The sequence below is a fragment of the Ahaetulla prasina genome, chromosome 15, assembly GCF_028640845.1.
Source record: "Ahaetulla prasina isolate Xishuangbanna chromosome 15, ASM2864084v1, whole genome shotgun sequence".
In the NCBI taxonomy this organism is placed as follows: domain Eukaryota; kingdom Metazoa; phylum Chordata; class Lepidosauria; order Squamata; family Colubridae; genus Ahaetulla; species Ahaetulla prasina.
This window is the reverse complement of record NC_080553.1, coordinates 13,575,578-13,596,991: the sequence shown is the minus strand read 5'-3', so window position 1 is coordinate 13,596,991 and position 21,414 is coordinate 13,575,578. Positions and strand designations below refer to the sequence as shown.

General features: G+C 45.8%; 1 protein-coding gene across 1 annotated transcript; it reads left to right on the top strand.

Annotated features, from left to right (window-relative positions):
* The first annotated feature begins 8,753 nt into the window (after window positions 1-8,753).
* Window positions 8,754-18,419, top strand: SDSL (serine dehydratase like). Its single transcript, XM_058158788.1, has 7 exons — window positions 8,754-8,924; window positions 9,967-10,006; window positions 12,172-12,311; window positions 13,686-13,774; window positions 15,554-15,781; window positions 16,941-17,065; window positions 18,226-18,419. Exons 1-7 carry the CDS (start codon window positions 8,754-8,756, stop codon window positions 18,417-18,419), a joined length of 987 nt encoding a protein of 328 aa, XP_058014771.1.
* The last annotated feature ends 2,995 nt before the right edge of the window (window positions 18,420-21,414 follow it).

The window sequence follows — 21,414 nt, the reverse complement described above, 5'->3', positions numbered from 1 at the left end:
ATTCATTTTATGTATTCAATTCATGCTTATACTTATATATATATTATCTAACATGTACTCAACAGAATAAATTAATAAAATAAATAAAAATAAAGGGGCCTTGGAGGTCATCTAGTCCAACCCCCTGCTCACGCAGGACACCCGTACTAGGAATTCGAACCACCGAATGGCCGACTTTTCTGATCGACAAGCTCAGTGTCTTAAGCCGCATTGAGCATGCTGAATCTGTGGTTGTGCTTCAATTGATGGAAGGACTCTGTAGGAAAGGCAAGACAAGGGGTGGCTGAGAGGACGAGGGCAGATTTTAACGAGGGGGAATTGCCGGCAAGGCTGAGCAAAACTGGGCATCCATTGCGGGCTGCAGAAGAGCACAGATTTGAGCTTGGAGAAGATACAGTATGTAGAGACCAGGGCTGGGCTTCAAAAATTTTAGCAAGGGGTTCTCTTGCTAAAGTTGCTGGGTGGGTGTGGCCATGGTGGGCGTGGCCCAGTTGGCCTCCTGCACCATGGCGGGTGGGGGGCATTTTTGCCCTCCCCGGGCTCCAGAGGCTTTCCTCGAGCCTCCAGGAGGATGAAAAAGGCCTTCTCAGGCTCTGGAGGCCCCCTGGAGGCTGGAAATAGGCCCGTTTCCAGCCTTCCTAAATTTCTGGTAGAAATGCCCTGCATTTACCTGCATCCAAAACGGGCCGCATGGGCACTCCTGGGAGGGGATGGGTGGAATGGGCGGGGCCAGCCAGGAATGGGATTTTGGGGGTTCTCCCAACTGCACAGAATCTTAGCTGGAGGTTGTCCCGAACCCCTGCGAACCCCCAGGAGCAGCCCACCCCTGGTAGAGACCCATAGCAAAACGCAAATTCGGTCCAGGAAAACAGGAAAGCGTCCGAAAGAAACTCAAAACCGGTCCAACTTGAATCTCTTCGGCAGCGGTTCTTCAACTTGCTTCATTCTGGGATTCCACCCCACCACCACCCCAGAGTTTTCTAGTGGTCTCACTTGGAACGATTAACCAGGTCTAAATCTACTTCCATTTTCCAAGATCAGCCAAGATCTTGGCTAAGGGTTCGTATCTTTGGTGATCATTTTGCAGAGAAGGAGAGTAATTCGAGATGCAGGAAAGGTGACGGACTCAAAAGCGTTCCAGCTACTAAGGGTACCTGGGCTTCCACGAACAATCTGGACCCATGGCAACAGAATTGGGAGAGCTGCTAACTGGTACCCTGGGGATCTTGGACTCCAAAACCCATAAATGCAAAGTGGTTTCTTGCGGAGGGGATTGTAGCAGAAGCACCATCTGGAGAACATCAGGTGGCCAACTTTTGAAAACCAACTTCTCGCGGGCGATTTGGCTACTGTCTCCAAAGAGAAGCTCCAGTGGCTACACATACCAGCACTACTCCTTATCTCTGGGGCCAAGGTTAGGAAGCGGACACACCCTTCGACTATCAACCCCCCAAATTGGAAAATCCAGGGGTCTTCGCAGGCCAACGAAATTTGCATCCTACAAATTGGTTCTATTCTGATCCTGTCACCCCGTTTTCGCTAATCGTTCTGAGCAAGGCATTTTGCAAATTCATCTCATTTTGCCTGTTGGAAATTTTTAATTGATTTCTCTTTGCAGGGGCTTCGGTTCTTCTATTCCCATATAGTATTCAAACGTATTTTTTCACTACAGCGGGCAGCTTAGAAACTTATTATAAAGTATTGATTCTCTCCAAGCTGGAGTTTGCACAGATGCCGCAATCTAGCGGCCGTCTTGTTGACATACATTCCTGCAAATTTCATTCGAGCGGCGAGTTCCTTTTTATTTATTTATTTTGTGTGTGAGTGGTGTGTGAGTGGTGTGTGAGAGGAAGGAATCTAGCTATATGAATTGAAGGAAGGAAGGAAAGAAGGAAGGAAGGAAGGAGTGAATCAAGAAGGAAGGAAGGGAAGAAGGAAGGAGTGAATCAGGAGGAGAGAAATCTAGCTATATGAATTGAAGGAAGGAAGGAAGGAAGGAAGGAAGGAAGGAAGGAAGGAAGGAAGGAAGGAAGGAATCAAGAAGGAAGGATGGGAAGGAGTGAATTAGGAGGGGAGAAATCTAGCTATATGAATTGAAGGAAGGAAGGAAGGAAGGAATCTATATGAATGGAAGGAAAGAAGGAAGGAAAGAAGGAAAGAAGGAGGATGGGTGGGAGGAAAGGGTTCATAAGGCTTGCTTCGTGGACTGGAACTCCTTCCAGTTTAAGCATATTAAGTATGGGTTAATCCTCTGAGTTATGGACACAATTGGGACCGCAATTTCTGCTGCTAAGCGAGGCGGTTGTGTATAGAGCCATCCCTGATTTGACAACCTTTTGGGCAAAGTTGTTCAACAAATCGCGGCAGTTGCTAAGTGAATCACATGGTCGCTAAGAGAATCCAGCTTCCTTCATTGACTTTGCTTGTCGGAAGCCGGGCTGGGAAGGTTGACAGTGGTGATCGCGTGACCCCTGGGACGTTACAATCTTTGTAAGTACATGCCAATTGCCAAGCTCCTGAATTTTAATTACGCAACTGTTGGAATGCTGCAAGGACTGGTCATAAGTTCTTTTTTTCAATACTGTTGTAACTTTGAACGGTCACTAAACAAACCTTCCAGGCACAGGTAGTCCTCAATGCACTTCAAAGTGTTGGTTACTATCTTTAAAGCGCTCCATGGCGTAGGGCCGGGTTATTTGCGGGACCACCTACTGCCACCGATTGCCTCCCACCGACCCGTGCGTTCTCACAGAGAGGGACTCCTTAGGGTGCCGTCCTCCAAGCAATGTCGGCTGGCGACCCCCCAGGGGAAGGGCCTTCTCTGTGGGGGCTCCCACCCTCTGGAATGAACTTCCCCCAGGACTCTGCCAACTTCCTGATCTCCGAACCTTTCGCCGCAAGCTGAAGACGTATCTATTTATTCGCGCAGGACTGGCGTAGGATTTTAGTTTTAACTGGGTTTTTACTGTTTTAATTATATTTTTAATCCGGGCCAATTTAATAAGTTTTTTAAATATTATTTTATCTTGTATTTATTCTTGTTCTGTTTTATCTGGCTGTAAACCGCCCTGAGTCCTTCGGGAGAAGGGCGGTATAAAAATCTAAATAAATAAATAAATATATAAATGTACAACAATTCATTTAAGTGACCGTTCGAAGCTACAACAACATTGAAAAAAAGGGACTTAATGACCGTTGTTCACACTGATGATGATGGACACGTGATCAAAATTCAGACAACTTGGCAACTGACTCCTACTTGTCACCTTTGCTGTGTCCTAAGGTCACAGTGATCCCCTTTTGCGGGGAGAGATTTTGAGAAGCAAAAATCAAGCCCGATTCACTTAACAACCGTGGTACTAATTTAAGAACTGCGGGGATCGACTTAGCAAGGTCGTAAAATTGAGCAAAGCTCGCTTAAGAAATGTCTCACTTGACAACAGAAATCTGGGGCTCAATTGCGGTCGTAAGTTGAGGACTACCTGTAGTTTATAGACTGCTATTTTTAAACCCGATTGGGAAAAAAGAGATCAAGAGATTATTGTAGGAGAGGAACAGGCCTGAAGGAGGGGTCAAATATATCATCAGTCTTGAGTCCCTGCGTGTCTAAGTCCAGCCCTTCTTGAATTCCCTTGATTCTTATCTACCACCAATTTGCTTTGACCGTTAGTAGTTCAGATTCTTGTAGAGAGCGAGAGCTAAACTAAACCTTTATATTAAGTTTAAACTGCCCGGACTTCCTGATTTTTTCCTGCACTTGATTAGAGGAAGTGGAGAACCAATCACGTTAGCTTGAATTACCCACCTTTTAGCCAATCACATTAGGTTGGAGTTTTATGCCCCGACCCGAGATCTAAGGGGGTAGGAAGATCTTCAACGGTGCCTAAAGAACCTTCCAGAACATGGTTGACACGACTCCAGAAACCCTGAAGTCCGTCTTGCCCGTGTCAAATTCTCACGGTTGCGAAGGAATTCCAGAATTTTTTCTCCCTCTGAGTTGGAATAGGTGAAGGGTCAGGTTCCAACAATTGTGACATCCGCAACAGATGCTACAACAACAGAGCAACGGGCAAGTATTGAAGAGATAAGAAAGCTACAAAGTCCTCATAGCTCCTCGGCGCTACAATCCTTCCGAAAAGCCCAAATTCAGATTTCTTGTTCATATTAATTACCAAGACAGAATCTTAACTTTTCCAGGCAAATCTTTTCTTTTTTTTATTTACAAGTTTAAAAAAAAAGAGGCAAGGCGTTTTCCACAAAGGTTTCCATAATTGGTGGGATTTTTGACGGTCGATCTTAAACGATGGGTAAAAATTTAATAGAACCTCTGGATCGAGGGTGATTTGGTGAAGTCTTCAAAGCAAATAGACTTCTATTTATTTACTACATTTCTATGCCCCCCACATCTTGCCATCAGGTGACCAGGTGACTTACAACAAGCTAGAAATGGCAGTAGCAATCAAAACATTAAAACAATAAAGATTACCATTGATTTATATTGCTCAGATAAAGGTAGCTAAGAAAGGAGGTAGAATTTTCTCTGAATCCATGGACCTCCCGTAAATTATGCTGAATTGTGTGTCTCGGTATGCCACATATATATATATATACTTACTCTCACACACAGGAATATATGTCAGGGGTGGGTTCTACTTATCTTTACTATCGGTTTGCAACGGGGCCGCGCACGGACATGCGCAAAATCTTCCTGAGGTCAGTGGCCAGTTTTACTACCGGTTCTTGTGAACCGGTCCAAACCAGGGGCAACCCACCACCGATATAGGTCCGTAAAAACTCCCTTTTATGACCCTGTAAAACCCCTTAATTTAGGGTAGAGTCAGGGCGACGGGACGAAGCTGAGCCTTTACTGGCCGGATGCCCTTCCTGATGCCTACGCGGAGTTCACAGCAGATAATTTTTGCTTTGCTCTTTGGGGAAAGATCTTGGAGATATCTTCTAGTCTAACCCCCTCTACCATTCCAGACAAAACAGTTATCCAATCTATTTTTGAAAGCCTCCATTGATGGAGCATTCAGAACTTCTGGAGGCAAGCCGTTCCACTGGTTAATTGTTCTCACTGTCAGGAAATTTCTCCTTAATTCTAGGTTTCTTCTCTCCTTGACTAGTTCCCATCCATTGTTTCTTATCTTGCTTTCTGTTGCTTTGGAGAATAGCTTGACTCCCTCTTCTTTGTGGCAGCCCCTCAAATACTGGAAGGCTGCTATCATGTCACCCCTTCCCTTCATTCGGCTAGACATACCTACTTCCTCTTCCCATCCTGCTCCCCAGTTTTGCAAGGGGCGATAAAGATATTATTCATACATATTTGGTGGAAGGTCATTTAGAAGACATATAACAGAATTAGAAGGGACCTTGGAGGTCTTCTAGTCCAACCCCCTGCTCAAGCAGGAAACATTTCAGACAAATGGTTGTGCAATCTCTTCTTGAAAGCCAGTGATGGAGCACCCCAACTTCTGGAGGCAAGTTGTTCCACTGATTAATTGTTCTAACTGTCAGGAAATTTCTCCTTAATTCTAGGTTTCTTCTCTCTTTGATCAGTTTCCCCCCATTGCTTCTTGTTCTACCCTCAGGTGATTTGGAGAATAATTTGACTCCCTTTTCTTTGTGTAAAGGTAAAGGTTCCCCTCAGACATATGTGCTAGTCGTTCCCGGCTCTAGGGGGCGGTGCTCATCTCCGTTTCAAAGCCGAAGAGCCAGCGCTGTCCGAAGACGTCTCCGTGGTCATGTGGCTGGCATGACTCAACGCCAAAGGCGCACGGAACACCGTTTCCTTCCCACCAAAGGTGGTCCCTATTTTTTCTACTTGCATTTTTTACGTGCTTTCGAAACTGCTAGGTTGGCAGAAGCTGGGACAAATCACCCATTTACACGGCACTAGGGATTCGAACCGCTGAACCGCCGACCTTTTGAACGACAAGCTCAGCCTCTTAGCCACTGAGCCACCACATCCCTTTCTTTGCGACAGCCCCTCAAATATTGGAAGACTGCTATCGCATCTCATCCCCCCTCCCCAGTCCTTCTTTTCATAAGACTATTAGACAGTTCTTGGTTCATCAGATACCCTTCCGTCTCCCATCTCATCTTCTCTTTTTTTGGGGGGAAAGAAAATAATAAAAATGATCGGGGAGAGAAAAATAAAAGAAGTTATGTTACATGAACGGCCTTTCCCCTCCCCCGATGGCTTTTTCTCTGCCAATCCTTGAGAAGGCAACATGTCCCTATCAGTGAAGAATTGTCCACTCCTCCGAATATAACAAAATACCTTATGCCACCAGACTTGGAAATCCTGGGTTTAGAAAATTTAGAACTCTGCCGCCTTCGACAGGACCTGTGTTTAACTCATAGAATCATCTATTGCAATGTCCTTCCTGTTGAAAACTTCTTCAGCTTCAATCACAACAATACAAGAACAAACAATAGATTTAAACTTAATGTCAACCGCTTCAATCTTGATTGCAGAAAATACGACTTCTGTAACAGAGTTGTTAATGCTTGGAACACATTACCTGACTCTGTGGTCTCTTCTCAAAATCCCAAAATCTTTAACCAATCTTTAACTACTATTGACTTCACCCCATTCCTAAGAGGTCTGTAAGGGGCGTGCAAAGGAGCACAAACCGTTCCTGTCCTATTGTTTCCTTTCATTATATCCAATTAATACAGTTATTACATACTTATGCTCATATATATATGCTTATATGTTATATAGTTATTTCATGTTAATGCTTACATACACTGTTACGACAAAAATAAATAAATAAATAAAAATAAAACCCAAGATGAAACTTGGCAGTTCTCAAAGGCATTGCCTTTCCCAATTCGCTCCCTCCCTTTCACACACCACTGCACACCACAAACACACACAAACACACACACAGCCTCACAGCGTCATCCTTGGCATTTTTCCCGACTCCCTCCTCCGTTCCTAAACTTTGCTCACCCGTTCAGAGTCTTCGTCTTGGGAAGAAGGGAAGACAAACAACTCTGGCTTGAGGAAAGAAGGTAAAGTTTCTTGAGAAGTTCCGAAACCCAACGAGCGTCTGGTGGTGGATGATGGGAAGTGGGGGGGGGAGTTTGATTTCTTGGTTTGGAGGCGGGGGGGGCTTCCCCCCTACGTCTCCTCCCCCCTTCCCCCCCCCTTCCAGGTCCTTGTATTTTTTTTCTTCCTTGTATTTTCAGGTGGAGCCCGGTAAAGCCCGGTCTTTAGAGACCTTTGAAAAAAAAATAGTTAGAAAAACCCATAACAATTAGGAAACCGTGTCTCTGGGTTTCAATGTACCACGAAAAAAAGAGTCAGACGATGTGACCCGAATGCAGATGGAGTTTTCTAATTCCCAAAGCTGGGTCAAAAATTCTAAGCAGGGATAATTGCTTTTCTGAGATCTTTCCTTACTTTTGTGGAACTAGAATTGATTGGGACATCTTCCTCCCCCTCCTCCCCTTTCCTTTCTTCCTTCCCTTCCCTTCCCTTCCCTTCCCTTTCATCTTCCTCCTTTCCTTTCCTTTCCTTCCCTTTCCTTTCCTTTCCTTCCCTTCCCTTCCCTTCCCTTCCCTTCCCTTTTTTTTCTTCCCTTCCCTTCCCTTCCCTTTCATCTTCCTCCTTTCCTTTCCTTTCCTTTCCTTTCCTTTCCTTTCCTTTCCTACAATTCTCACCCTCCTTCCCTCATTCACTCCTTTCTTCCTTCCTTCTTCCCTCCCTCCTTTCTTTTCTTTCCTTCCTCCCTCCCTCCCTCTCCCTCCCTCCCTCATTAACTCCTTTTCCTTCCTTCTGTCCTTCCTTCGTTCCTTCGTTCCTTCCTCTCTCCTCTCTCCTCCCTCCTTTGCTTTTCTTTCCTTCCTCCTTCCTTCCTTCTCTGTGCCTCCTCTCCCTCCCTCCTTCATTAACTCCTTTTCCTTCCTTCTGTCCTTCCTTCGTTCCTTCGTTCCTTCCTCTCTCCCTCTCTCCCTCCCTCCTTTGCTTTTCTTTCCTTTCCTCCTTCCTTCCTTCTCTGTGCCTCCCTCTCTCCCTCCCTCCCTCCCACCCTCCCTCTCACCCTCCTTTCCTTTCCTTTCCTTTCCTTTCCTTTCCTCTCCTTTTCTCCTTCCTTCCTTCCTTTTCTCTCCCTGCCTCTCTCCCTCCCTCACTTCTTTCCCTTCCTTCCTTCCTTCCTTCCTCCCCCTCCCCAAATTCTTTTCTGCCTTCATAACAACAGGATATCCTGACCGGCTCAAGGTCGACTCAGCCTTCCATCCTTCCAAGGTGGGTAAAATGAGGACCCAGATTGTTGGGGGCAAGAGGCTGACCCTTAGAGAGGGCTGTAAGTGCTATTGCTATAATCACATAACAACACTGGCATTCTGAATAGATACCTTTGAGACTGAAAATGATTTGAGTTTTGAAGTTTGATCCTTATTTATTTCATTTCATTTATTTTATTTGCTAAATTTAGTTGCTGCCAATCTTGCTCATTGGTGCCTTGCATCAATAAAACGGTGGGGGAAAAAATGAAAATGTAAATATACCAATAGCAACAGAATAAAACATGACGCACAATTGTACGATACATTGTGCGCAATATATTATATTCTTGCGCACAACCTTAGAAGCAGGTGATGGAAAAAGAAGAGCAAAAATCACTAACCGTGAATTAAGCGTTAATCCAAAAGAATGCAAAAGTTTTGCAATCTTCATCTCCCAGATTATTTTTTTTTTCATGGAATTGAACAGGGAGTTTCTGTTGCCCCCACCCCAAATGGAGACGCTGCCTGATGGGGGTTTTGACAGACCCTTCCACATTGAGACTCCTCTGCTGGAAAGCGTGGCTCTGTCCCAAACAGCTGGAACCAAAGTCTACATGAAGTTGGAGAATGTCCAGCCAAGCGGCTCCTTCAAAATCCGAGGCATTGGCTACTTTTGCCAACAGGTAAGTGGCTGAGGCAGGACAGGTAAGTTTTTATGGACAACAGGGAATATCCTGGGCTCTTGTCACAACTCGTGTGTCACCTGGGAGATTTGCATATTTGCAAACTGGCTGCGGTGATGCCCACAGATCCTCCTGAGCTTGTCGATCAGAAAGGTCGGCGGTTTGAATCCCTAGTACAGCTCTCCTGCGGGAGCAGGGGGGTTGAATTAGATGACCTCCAAGGTCCCTTCCAACTCTGTTACTGTTCGGCCTCCTGGTTTTAGAAACGTATGTTCTAGTCTTTTTTTTTTTTCCCAGACATGTCCTGGGGTGAAATCCAGCAGGTTCTGACAGGTTCTGGAGAACCGGGTAGCGGAAATTTTGAGCAGTTCGGAGAAGCGGCAAATACCACCTCTGGGTGGCCCCAGGAGTGGGAGGGAATGGGGATTTTGCATTGTCCTTCCCCCAGGAGTGGGGTGGAAATGGAGATTTTTGCAATATCCTTCCCCTGGAGTGGGGAGGGAATGGGGATTTTGCAGTATCCTTCCCCTGGAGTGAGCTGGGAATGGAGATTTTGCAATAGCCTTCCCCTGGAGTGAGGAGGGAATGGGGATTTTGCAGTATCCTTCCCCTGGAGTGGGGTGGGAATGGAGATTTTGCAGTATCCTTTCCCCAGGACTGGGGAGGGAATGGGGTTTTTGCAGTATCCTTCCCCTGCCACGCCCACCAAGCCATACCACGCCCACCAAGCCACACCCACAGAACTAGTAATAAAAAAATCGGATTTCACCCCTGGACATGTCCCTGAGTCACTGGTTTTTGGGGGTGCCTTTTTTTTTTCAATGGAGAGAGGAGGGGGGGAGAGGAAGTGTGAGAGACTCACCTGCATGCTGGAAACCAGGTGAGGCGCAGCTGGAAGAAAGGCAGCGCAAGAGTGAAGTGACTTCTGGGTTTGGTTGGCCCCTCTTTCTTAAAGCCCTTCTTGGTTTTCCAAGGACAAATGGAAATGATAGAGAGAAACGAACCCCAAAAAATCTGTTTTGTTTTGTTTTTTTAATTTCAGATGGCTAAGAAGGGCTGTCGGCATCTGGTCTGCTCCTCAGGTAAACAGTTGCTCTGCACATCTGCAACAAAAATGGTACCACTGGATGGTAATTGACCTGCTGATTGCTTTCAAGCCTCCAGTTTCAAGTACACGATGGCAGCCTTACATGAAACATAATACCAGCATAATACATAGTGTTTCTCGTAAACGTGAAAGATACTGTAATTGATTTATGCTCTCTGTCTTCTACCTACAGGTGGTCCTCTATTTAGAACAGGTCACTTAGTGACTGTTCAAAGTTACATGTTCCAGGGGGGGGAAAGGATTTATGACCGTTTTTCACACTTACGACCGTTGCAGGCATCCCCATGCTCATGCAATCAAAATTCAGACGCTTGGCAACTGAGTCACATTTATGATGGAAGGAGAGAGAGAGATTAGAGAATAGAGGGAGACAGAGAGAGAGAGAGAGATTAGAGGAGAGAGGGAGACAGAGAGAGAGAGAGGGAGAGGGAGAGGGAGAGATTAGAGGAGAGACAGATTAGAGGAGAGAGAGAGATTAGAGGAGGGAGGTATTAGAGGAGAGAGAGATTAGAGGAGAGAGAGAGATTAGAGGAGAGAGAGAAAGGGAGAGGGAGAGATTAGACGAGAGAGAGAGAGAGAAATTAGAGGAGGGAGAGAGATTAGAGGAGAAGGAGAGATTAGAGGAGGGAGGGAGAGGGAGAGGAAGAGGGGGGAAAAAGAGAGGGGAGAGAAAGATTAGAGGAGAGAGAGATTAGAGGAGAGAGAGATTAGAGGAGGGAGGTATTAGAGGAGAGAGAGATTAGAGGAGAGATTAGAGGAGAGAGAGAAAGGGAGAGGGAGAGAGAGAGATTAGATGAGAGAGAGAGAGAGAAATTAGAGGAGGGAGAGAGATTAGAGGAGAAAGGGAGAGATTAGAGGAGGGAGGGAGAGATTAGAGGAGGGAGGGAGAGCGGGAGGGGGAGAGGGAGAGGAAGAGGGGGGAAAAAGAGAGGGGAGAGAAATATTAGAGGAGAGAGAGATTAGAGGAGAGAGAGAGAGAGAGAGAAATTAGAGGAGGGAGAGAGATTAGAGGAGAAAGGGAGAGATTAGAGGAGAGAGAGATTAGAGGAGGGAGGGAGAGAGAGAGGGGGAGAGGGAGAGGGGGAAAAAAGAGAGGGGAGAGAAAGATTAGAGGAGAGAGAGAGAGATTAGAGGAGGGAGGGAGAGAGAGAGATTAGAGGAGAGAGAGAAAGAGAGAGAGAGATTGGGGAATACATATGTATATGTATATATTGGAGAAACAAAACAACCACTGCACATTCGCATGGCACAACATAGAAGTACAAACCCCACACCAGGACAAGACTCAGCAGTTCATCTTCATTTGAAAGACAAAGGTCGCTCTTTTGAAGACAGCAAAGTCCACATTCTGAACATCCTGATTTGTAAGAAGGGTAAAAGAGGCCATGCGTGTTAAAACAGCCATCTCTCAACAGAGGGGGGAGGGATGTGATATCACCCTTCCCCGTTTCACAACACAGTCCTTTCAGCAGGTCCAAGGAGGCTCCAAACCCATTTGCACTCTGATTCAGGTGACCCTGAGGGCACAGATAAACCCACAGATAAACCCCCAAATGGCCACAATGGCTCTCAGAGAGTGTGCTAACGACCAGGTGGCTGCAAAGGATTATACAAGTAGTCCTCAACTTACGTGTTAGGACACGTAAATTGAGGACTTCTTGAGGGACTCACTTGAGTTTTGCCCCATGTTACGACCTTTCCTGCCACAGTTGTTAAGTGAATCATTGCAGTTAGTAACCTGCTCATGACTTTGCTGGTCAGAAAGTCACGAAAGGCGATCAAATGACCCTCGGAAACTGCAACCGTCATAAATACGAGTCAGTCGGCAAGCCTTTGAACTTGGATCCCGTGGCCATGCGACGATTTTAAGTTTGAAAAACGGTCATAACTCACTTTTTTTCCCCCAGTGCGGTTGTAACTTCGAGATGGTCACTAAACGAACTGTTGTATGCCAAGGATTACCTGAAAATCCTCACCGTTCACCGAGAACTGAAGAAGCTTCTCGGATGAGAAGCGAAACCTCTTCAAGGAAAAACAAAGGAAGTTCAGTCGCCTTTTGTTAAAGCGCTTTTGAGATGCCCATAGAAAGCAATTTTCTCTCTCTCTCTCTCTTCCTTCTCCTCCTCCAAAATCTTTTAGGTGGAAATGCTGGCTTGGCGGCAGCCTACGCAGCCAGGGAACTGAGGATGCCGGCGACAATTGTCGTGCCCCGCGGCGCCACAGAGTCAACGATAAAAAGGCTCGAGCAGTACGGAGCAAATGTGGAAATTTTTGGGAAGGTAAAAATAGGGAAATTAAGTAGTATTATTCAGCCAGTAGATGGCAATGTTTACAAGTCTGGATCTATACTCTACATCAGGGATGGCTAACCTTTTTGCCATCCGGTGCCAGGAGGGGGGCAGCCGGGTGTGTGTGTGTGTCACACGCACGTATGCCCATACCCATAATTCTATGCACCCCGCCCCTGCACATGCACGTGCAATTCCCCCCCCGCTCCTCGCATTCCTCGCACACGATGGCCTGGTAGGCCTGTTTTTCTCTTTCACCTAGCTCCAGAGCCTTTCTAGGAGTCTAGGGAGGGCGAAGACGGCCTTCCCCACCACCCCCTGGAAGCCCTCTGGAGGCCATTTTCGCCCTCCCCAGACTCCTAGAGAGGCTCTGGAGGCTAGGAAGAACAAAAAACAGGCCTTCCCCACCATCCCCAGAAGCTCTCCGGAGGCAGGAAACAGCCTGTTTCCCTACTTCTGGTGGGCCCAGAAGCCCCGAAAATCAGCTGCGCATTCCGGAGCTGAGCTCGCATGCCCACTGATATGGCTACACATGCCTACTGTGGCACGCGTGCCATAGGTTCGCCATCACAGCTCTATATGTTCTTTTGTTCTAAGTAGTTTCCTTTTTCTTGTTACAGTTAAAACAGTTAGGCAGTAAAGCACATGGTGACTGTACTCTTTATTTGATCTGTGGTGAGACCTATCTATCTATCTATCTATCTATCTATCTATCTATCTATCTATCTATCTATCTATCTATCTACCTACCTACCTACCTACCTACCTACCTACCTACCTACCTACCTACCTACCTAATCTATCTACCTACCTACCTACCTACCTAATCTATCTATCTATCTATCTATCTATCTATCTATCTATCTATCTATCTATCTATCTATCTATCATCTATCTATCTATCTATCATCTATCATCTATCTATCTGTCTATCTATCTACCCACCCACCCACCTACCTACCTACCCACCCACCTACCCACCCACCTACCTACCTACCTACCTACCTACCTACCTACCTAATCTATCTATCTATCTATCTATCTATCTATCTATCTATCTATCTATCTATCTATCTATCTATCTATCTATCTATCTATCTACCTACCTACCTACCTACCTACCTACCTACCTACCTACCTACCTACCTAATTAATCTATTATCTACCTACCTACCTACACACACACACACACACACACACAATTTCTAACACTTGGTAAGGCTGAGATCAAGATGCTGAGTCCTACCTTATATGAAGCGGCAGAATCAAAGTTTCATCTTGCTAGTTGGACAAGCGATTTAGGGACCGTCATGTTTTGAATGCTGCTTTCTACTAAATTCAGGTTTTCCCCGTTCATCCTGGCAGGTCTGGGACGATGCCAACGATCGAGCGATGGCGCTAGCTAAGACTGATGGTTGGGTCAATATCCATCCTTTTGACCACCCACTAGTATGGTAAGAAACCTATGCCAAGATGGCCATTCCTGAATTCCCCATCTCTTCCGGAGGAGGAAGGAACGCAGGTAGTCCTCGACTTACGACCACAATTGAGCCCAACATTTCTGTTGCTAAGCGAGACATTTGTTAAGGGGCCCGCGTGACGACCCTTCCCTGCCAACGTTGTTAAGTGAATCACAGCAGTTCTTAAGTTAGTAACACGGAGGTTAAACGAATCCGGCTTCCCCACTGACTTTGTCTGGTCGCAAAAGGAGACCACCTGAGCCCGGGGCACTGCGACCGTCATAAATATGAGACAGTCTAAATTTTGATCATGCGACCATGGGGAGGCTGCAACGGTCATAAGTGTGAAAAGCGGTCATAAGTCCTTTTTCCCCCCCAACGCTGTTGAAAATTCAAACGGTCACTCAACGAGCTGTAGTAAGTTGTACTACAGTAGTGGCCAAAATTGTGGAAACCTTTTGGGAAAAGTGTCTTTTTGAGGTTTGAGGGCTAATAACCACTTTTTTCCCCGAGTTTCAAGATTATCCTATTCCACTGCTGGAATGGCCTGGGAATAGCCCAGATCTTAACCCAATTGAAAAGTCTAGGGAGCCGACTAAAGAAACTTGTTAGTCAGAAGCGACCCAGCAATAAAACCCAGTTAATAGAAGCAATCCTTCAATCTTGGTTTCACATTAGAAGCTGGAGAACTAAAAGACTCGGTTCACTCCATGGGAAGACGTCGTAAGGCCGTCATTCATGCGAAAGGTGACCCAACTAAGGATTAACTGACACGGTGATCATTTTTGTATATCTCAGTAACAGAGTTGGAAGGGACCTTGGAGGTCATCTAATCCAACCCCCTGCTCACTCAAGAGACCTGTAGGGATTTGAACTGCCGAACTGCTGAACTTTCTGATCGACAAGCTCAGTTTCTTAGCCACTGAGCCACCTAGTCAAGATCTCATTTTTTTCGATGGTGATCATTTTTGTATATCTCGTTTTTTCCCTACGTGTTTCACTTTTCTTCTTTCTCCTGTAACTTCTATTCTAACAGCAAATCCTTCATAAAAGTGATTGCATTACATTCTTGATTCAATGATGTATATATATTGATATATAATTTTATGGTATTACTCCCCCCACCCCCCCAAAAAAATGGTGTTATTAGCTAGTTTTAGAAAATACACTTTTCCCAAAAGGTTTCCAAAATTTTGGTCACTACTGTAGGTATGTATGTCAACTTGAGCAGGATAAAAATCAAATTAATAAATAAATATGACTTAAGGATGGCATCTGCTCTACCCTGGAGCAGGGGGTCTCCAACCTTGGCAACTTTAAGCCTGGCGGATTTCAACTTCTAGAATTCTACATTCTGGGAATTCTGGGCGTTGAAGTCCACTGGCTGTGGAATTCTGGGCATTGAAATCCGCCAGGCTGTGGAATTCTGGGAGTTGAAGTCTGCTGGCTGTGGGATTCTGGGAGTTGAAATCCGCTGGCTGTGGGATTCTGGGAGTTGAAGTCTGCTGGCTGTGGAATTCTGGGCGTTGAAGTTCGCTGGCTGTGGGATTCTGGGAGTTGAAGTCTGCTGGCTGTGGGATTCTGGGAGTTGAAGTCCGCTGGCTGTGGAATTCTGGGCATTGAAGTTTGTTGGCTGTGGGATTCTGGGAGTTGAAGTCTGCCAGGCTTAAAGTTGCCATCGTTGGAGACCCCTGGCCTGGAGCACACCTTTGGCCCCAACTTTGCAACTTTGGGGAGCTCCTTCAAGGACTTGGGGTTTTACTCTTCTTGCAGGAAAGGACACAGCAGCATTGTCAAGGAGCTGAAGGGGTCCCTAGTGACCAGACCAGGAGCTATTGTGCTGTCGGTGGGAGGCGGTGGTCTTCTGGCTGGAGTGGTCTCTGGTTTGCAGGAAGTGGGCTGGTCAGACATCCCCATCATTGCTGTGGAGACCAGAGGAGCTGAAAGTTTTAATGCAGCCATCCAGGCTGGTCAGCTGGTCACTTTGCCTGATATCACCAGGTACGTTCTGGTCCGGAACTGAACATCACTGGAAGGTGGTAGAAGAATCCTTCCTTCCTTCCTTCCTTCCTTCCTTCCTTCCTTCCTTCCTTCCTTCCTTCCTTCCTTCCTCTCTCCCTCCCCTCTTCCTTCCTTCTCTTTTCCTTGCTCCCTCGCTCCCTCCCCTTTTCTTTTTTTTCTTCCTTCCTTCCTTCCCTCCTCCCTTCCTTCTTCCCTTCTCTTTTCCTTGCTCCCTCCCTCCCTCGCTCCCTCCTTCCCTTCCCTTTCTCTTCTTCCTTCCATTTTTCCTTCCTTCTCTTTTTCTCCTTCCCTCCCTCCTTTCCTTCCCTTTCTCTCCTTCCCTCCTTCTCTCCCTCCCACACATCTTTCCTTTCTATCTCCTTCTCCTTTTTTTCCTTCCATTTCCTTTCTTCATTTCTCTTTCCTCCCTCCCTCCCTTCCTCCCTCCCTCCCTCTCTCCTTCCTTCTGTCTTTTTCTCCTTGAAGTCTACCTTTTCCCGCAGTATTCCCAAAGCAAAAATAGCAAATGGGTTTGAGTTAGGGTTAGGGGTTACGGTTATGATTAGGGTTAGGGGTTATGATTAGGGATTAGGGCTAGGGTTAGGGGTTACGGTTATGATTAGGGTTAGGGTTAGGGGTTATGATTAGGGATTAGGGCTAGGGTTAGGGGTTACGGTTATGATTAGGGTTAGGGTTAGGGGTTATGATTAGGGTTAGGATTGGGGTTAGGGCTAGAGTTAGGGGTTACGGTTATGATTAGTGCTAGGGTTAGGGTTAGGGGTTGGGGTTTGGTGTTGGGTTTGGGGTTTGGGGTTGAGGTTAGGATTGGGGTTAGGGCTAGAGTTAGGGGTTACGGTTATGATTAGTGTTAGTGTTAGGGGTTGGGGTTAGGGTTAGGGGTTAGGGGTTAGGGGTTAGCGGTTAGGGTTGGGGTTAGGATTAGGGGTTGGGGTTAGGATTAGGGGATAGGGTTAGGGGTTAGGAGCTAGAGGTTAGGGGTTAGGGTTAGGGGTTAAAGGTTAGGGGTTAGGACTAGGGTTAGAGGAATAGTGAAATACATGTTTGAAGAAACTGTGGGGAAAATCCATTCTTCCACCCTTGAATTTTGTGGTTGATCTTTTGTATACCAGCTTTTTTTCCCCCATCTATCATTCCACAGCGTGGCCAGGTGCCTCGGGGCGAAGACGGTGGCCCAGAGGGCCTTAGACTGTACCAAGGAATGTCCAATCATCTCTTATGTTCTGGAGGACGTTGAAGCTGTGAAAGCTGTAGAGCAATTTCTGGGTGAGTTTGGGACGTTGACTCTGAGAGACGGGACTAGAAGCTTGGGGCGGAGGTTTTGAGTCCTGAAGAGAGACAATCAACTCCCGAGAATTCATTGGGCATCTCCTCTGGTTGACTCCACGAACATGTCCAGACCTTCCTAGATATCACCTCTTTATTTTATGGATTGATTTTTTTTTTAAATTTGCATTTATATCCCGCCCTTCTCCGAAGACTCAGGGCGGCTTACGCTATGTTAACAATAATCTTCATCCATTTGTATATTATACAAAGTCAATTTATTGCCCCCAACAATCTGGGTCCTCATTTTACCTACCTTATAAAGGATGGAAGGCTGAGTCAACCTTGGGCCTGGTGGGACTTGAACCTGCAGTAATTGCAAGCAGCTGTGATTAATAACAGTCTTTTTTTTTCTTTTTTAAATTTGCATTTATATCCCGCCCTTTTCCGAAGACTCAGGGCGGCTTACGCTATGTTAACAATAATCTTCATCCATTTGTATATTATACAAAGTCAATTTATTGCCCCCAACAATCTGGGTCCTCATTTTACCTACCGTATAAAGGATGGAAGGCTGAGTCAACCTTGGGCCTGGTGGGGCTTGAACCTGCAGTAATTGCAAGCAGCTGTGATTAATAACAGACTGTCTTACCAGCCTGAGCCACCAGAGGCCCATTGATCGATCTGTTTATGCAGGGTAGTCTCCTTCAATTCAAGGTTGACTTCTGGTGACTTCATGGTATGTAAATTTCTTGGCAAGAAAGTATCCATGTTTCCCCAAAAATAAGACTCAAGTCTTATATTAATTTTTGCTCCAAAAGGGGCTTATTTTCCGGTTAGGTCTTATTTTTGGGGGGGAAATACGGTACTAAATGCATCCATCTGGCTGACCATCTTAAGGAAAGACTCCAGAGCCCGGGGAGGGCAAAAATATCCCCCTCCGTTGTGGTGCAAGAGGCTGACTAAGCCACACCCATCATGGCCACACCCACCCAGCAACCGGGCAGAGAACCCCTTGCTAAAATTTTTGAAGCCCACCCCTGCCCTCTTCTTTCTGCTTTTCTGATTGGCTGCTGTTACATGCTCTATTGAAGGACACCCCCCCCTTTGCTTCCGACTTCCTTAACCCGGCTGTCATTTGCTTCTTTTGTGTTTCTCAGACGATGAACGGATCTTGGTAGACCCCGCCTGTGGCGCCTCGCTGGCTCTCTTATATTCGGGCTACCTACAGAAGCTGCAGGAGGAAGGGAGGCTGAGCAAGACCTTGGAGTCCCTCGTTATCATCGTTTGTGGGGGCAGTGGGATCAGCCTGCCGGGTCTCCAGGTTTTGAAGAAACAGCTGGGCATGAAATGAAGTCACGTGTTTCCGGACGCACGATTCCCAAAAAACCACTCCTCTAGTTAGATGCTTAAATCAGAGCCATTTTGGGTACAGGTAATCATAATAACATAGTTAGAAGGGACCTTGGAGGTCTGCTAGTCCATCCCCTGCCCAGGCAGGAAACCCTACACCATTTCAGACAAATGGTTATCCAATATCTTCTTAAAAACTTCCAGTGTTAGAGCCTTTACAACTTCTGCAGGGAAGTTGTTCCACTGATTAATTGTTCTCACTGTCAGGAAATTTCTCCTTAGTTCTAAGTTGCTTCTCTCCTTGTTTAGTTTCCACCCATTGCTTCTTGTTCTACCCTCAGGTGCTTTGGAGAATAGCTTGACTCCCTCTTCTTTGGGGCAGCCCCTGAGATATTGGAAGACTGCTATCATGTCTCCCCTGGTCCTTCTCTTCATTAAACTAGACATTCCCAGTCCCTGCAATTATTCTTCATATGTTTTAACCTCCAGTCCCCCTCATCATCTTGGTTGCTCTTCTCTGCACTCTTTCCAGAGTCTCAACATCTTTTTTAATCTTAATCTTTTTAATCTTTGGTTTACGACCACAACTGTGCTCAGCATTTCCGTTGCAAAGTGAGATGGCGGTTATGCGACTTTTGCTCCCTTCTATGACTTTTCTGCAACTGAATATGTCTGAAAAGCAGAACTAGGAGGTGACAAGATAGCAGCGTTCCAATATTTCAGGGGTTGCCACAAGGAGTCAAACTATTCTCCAAAGCACCTGAAAGCAGAACAAGAAGCAATGGGTGGAAACTAATCAAGGAGAGAAGCAACTTAGAACTAAGGAGGAATTTCCTGACAGTGAGAACAGTTAATCAGTGGAACGACTTGACTCCAGAAGTTGTAAATTCTCCAACACTGAAAGTTTTTAAGAAGATGTTGGATAACCATTTGTCTGAAGTGGTGTAGGGTTTCCTGCCTCAGCAGGGGGGCTGGACTAGAAGACCTTCAAGAGCCCTTCCAACTCTGTCATTCTATTCCATTTCTATTCTTCTTGCCACAAACCCATTCAATGAATCACTGCAGCCGTTGAGTTAGCAACAGGGTGGTTAGGAAGGAAGTAGGAAGGAAAGAAGGAAGAAAGGTAGGTAGGAAGGAAGAAAGTAGGAAGGAAAAGGAAGGAAGGAAGGAAGTAGGAAGGAAAGAAGGAAGAAAGGTAGGTAGGAAGGAAGGAAGTAGAAAGGAAATAAGGAAGGAAGGAAAGAAATAGGAAGGAAGGAAGGAAGGAAGGAAAATAACACGCACAAAACATTCGTGTAATATTCATCGGCTTTCTGGATTTATCATTAAGTAGAGAAAATATTATTGCAAAAAAAAAAAAAAGGAAAGGAAAGGCCAGCTGCCATGGCTCAGCCGCCTTGTGTGATACGTGCAGCAAAACGATTAAAAACCTAGACACAACCCAAATGAGGAAATACCGACCGGCTGCCCTTCGGTTTTGCAATTTCTCCAAAATAAACTGCCAATGCAAACAGACCTGGCAAGGCCGCCCCTACTTTCTGTTTGGGTCTCTTGAATTTAGAGGCTGTAAAACTTTCAGGATCAGCCTCAGCCTCGGGCCCCGTATCTGAAATTGATTTATGTATAAATTCCGACTTTTCTTTTTTTTTAATTTGCATTTATATCCCGCCCTTCTCCGAAGACTCAGGGCGGCTTACACTGTGTCAAGCAATAGTCTTCATCCATTTGTATATTATATACAAAGTCAACTTATTGCCCCCAATAATCTGGGTCCTCATTTTACCGACCTTATAAAGGATGGAAGGCTGAGTCAAGTCCGTTGGCAGACTTTACGACGGTCAACATTTCCATTGCAAAGCCAGAAAGCGATTAAGTGAGCTTGGTCTCCTTTGATGATTTTTCTTGCCCCGGTCGTTAAGCAAATCGTTACCGTTGTTCAGTTAGTACAGCCCAGTTGTTAAATGAACCTGCCCCACCCCCCCTCACAGTGGACTTCATCTCGTTTGAAGGTCGCACAAGGGAATCACGTGACCCCGAGAAGTCGCTGTTTCACAGGGTTGTCGTAACTCCGAATGGCCACTAAATGAACTGCTGTAAGTCGGGGATTACCTGTATTTAGTAAATGTATTCGTCACCCATAAATTTTATTAAATTTATTAGTTGGATGCGGGGAAAACTTCCTCTTTGCTCTTAAAGTCTCTTCTATCGGAGCCTTTTTCAGCAGGCTTATTTAAATTTTGATTTATGTTTCTTTCCATTTCTTTAAATCACTGCTCCGTCTCTCTCTCCTCCCTCTCTTCCCCCTCCAGGGCCAACTCCTGCGTTGCTTACACACGATTATTATTTAGCCCCCCCCCATCAATATTTATCCTCGGTCGCATTGTTTTGACGGCAATTCTGCACCGCAATTAGCAAGCGCCTCGTCTTAGGTTCACTTATTTGCTACTGTCTGCCTGCATTATTGTCATAATTATTTTTAATTATAACGGTTTTCTCCCGTCGCCGCCACCGCTTTTGGCTGGGGGCCTTAAAGAGGACCGCTTGGATGGAGATGCTCAGAACAACAATGGACGCTTGGGGCCAAGCAGGGAGGTGTGGTATTTGAATTGGGGCTGGATTCGATTACAGGTTGCAGATTACAGAATAAACAGCGTTGGAAGGGGCCTTTTAGATCATCTAGTCCAACCCCACCCGCCAAAGCAGGAGACCCTACATCATTTCTGACAAATGGCAGTCCAGACTCTTCTTGAAAGCTTCCAGTGATGAAGCTCCCACAACTTCTGAAGGCAACTTCGGTTCTATCAGTCGATTGTTCTCACTGTCAGAAAATTCCTTCTTATTTCCAGGTTGAATCTCTCCTTGGTCACTTTCCATCCATTGTTCCTTGTCTGGCCTTCGGGTCAGTGGTGGAATTCAAATTTTTTTACTACCGGTTCTGCGGGTATGGCTTGGTGGGCGTGGCAAGGGAAGGATTTTTTTTAAATTCGCATTTATAT

Excerpts from the sequence above, each read along its gene's own strand:
- SDSL (XM_058158788.1), top strand. The coding sequence starts at position 8,754 with ATGGAGACGCTGCCTGATGGGGGTTTTGACAGACCCTTCCACATTGAG. Across the intron at positions 8,925-9,966 it reads TTGGCTACTTTTGCCAACAG|ATGGCTAAGAAGGGCTGTCG; the intron begins GTAAGTGGCTGA and ends TTTTAATTTCAG. Across the intron at positions 10,007-12,171 it reads GCATCTGGTCTGCTCCTCAG|GTGGAAATGCTGGCTTGGCG; the intron begins GTAAACAGTTGC and ends AAAATCTTTTAG.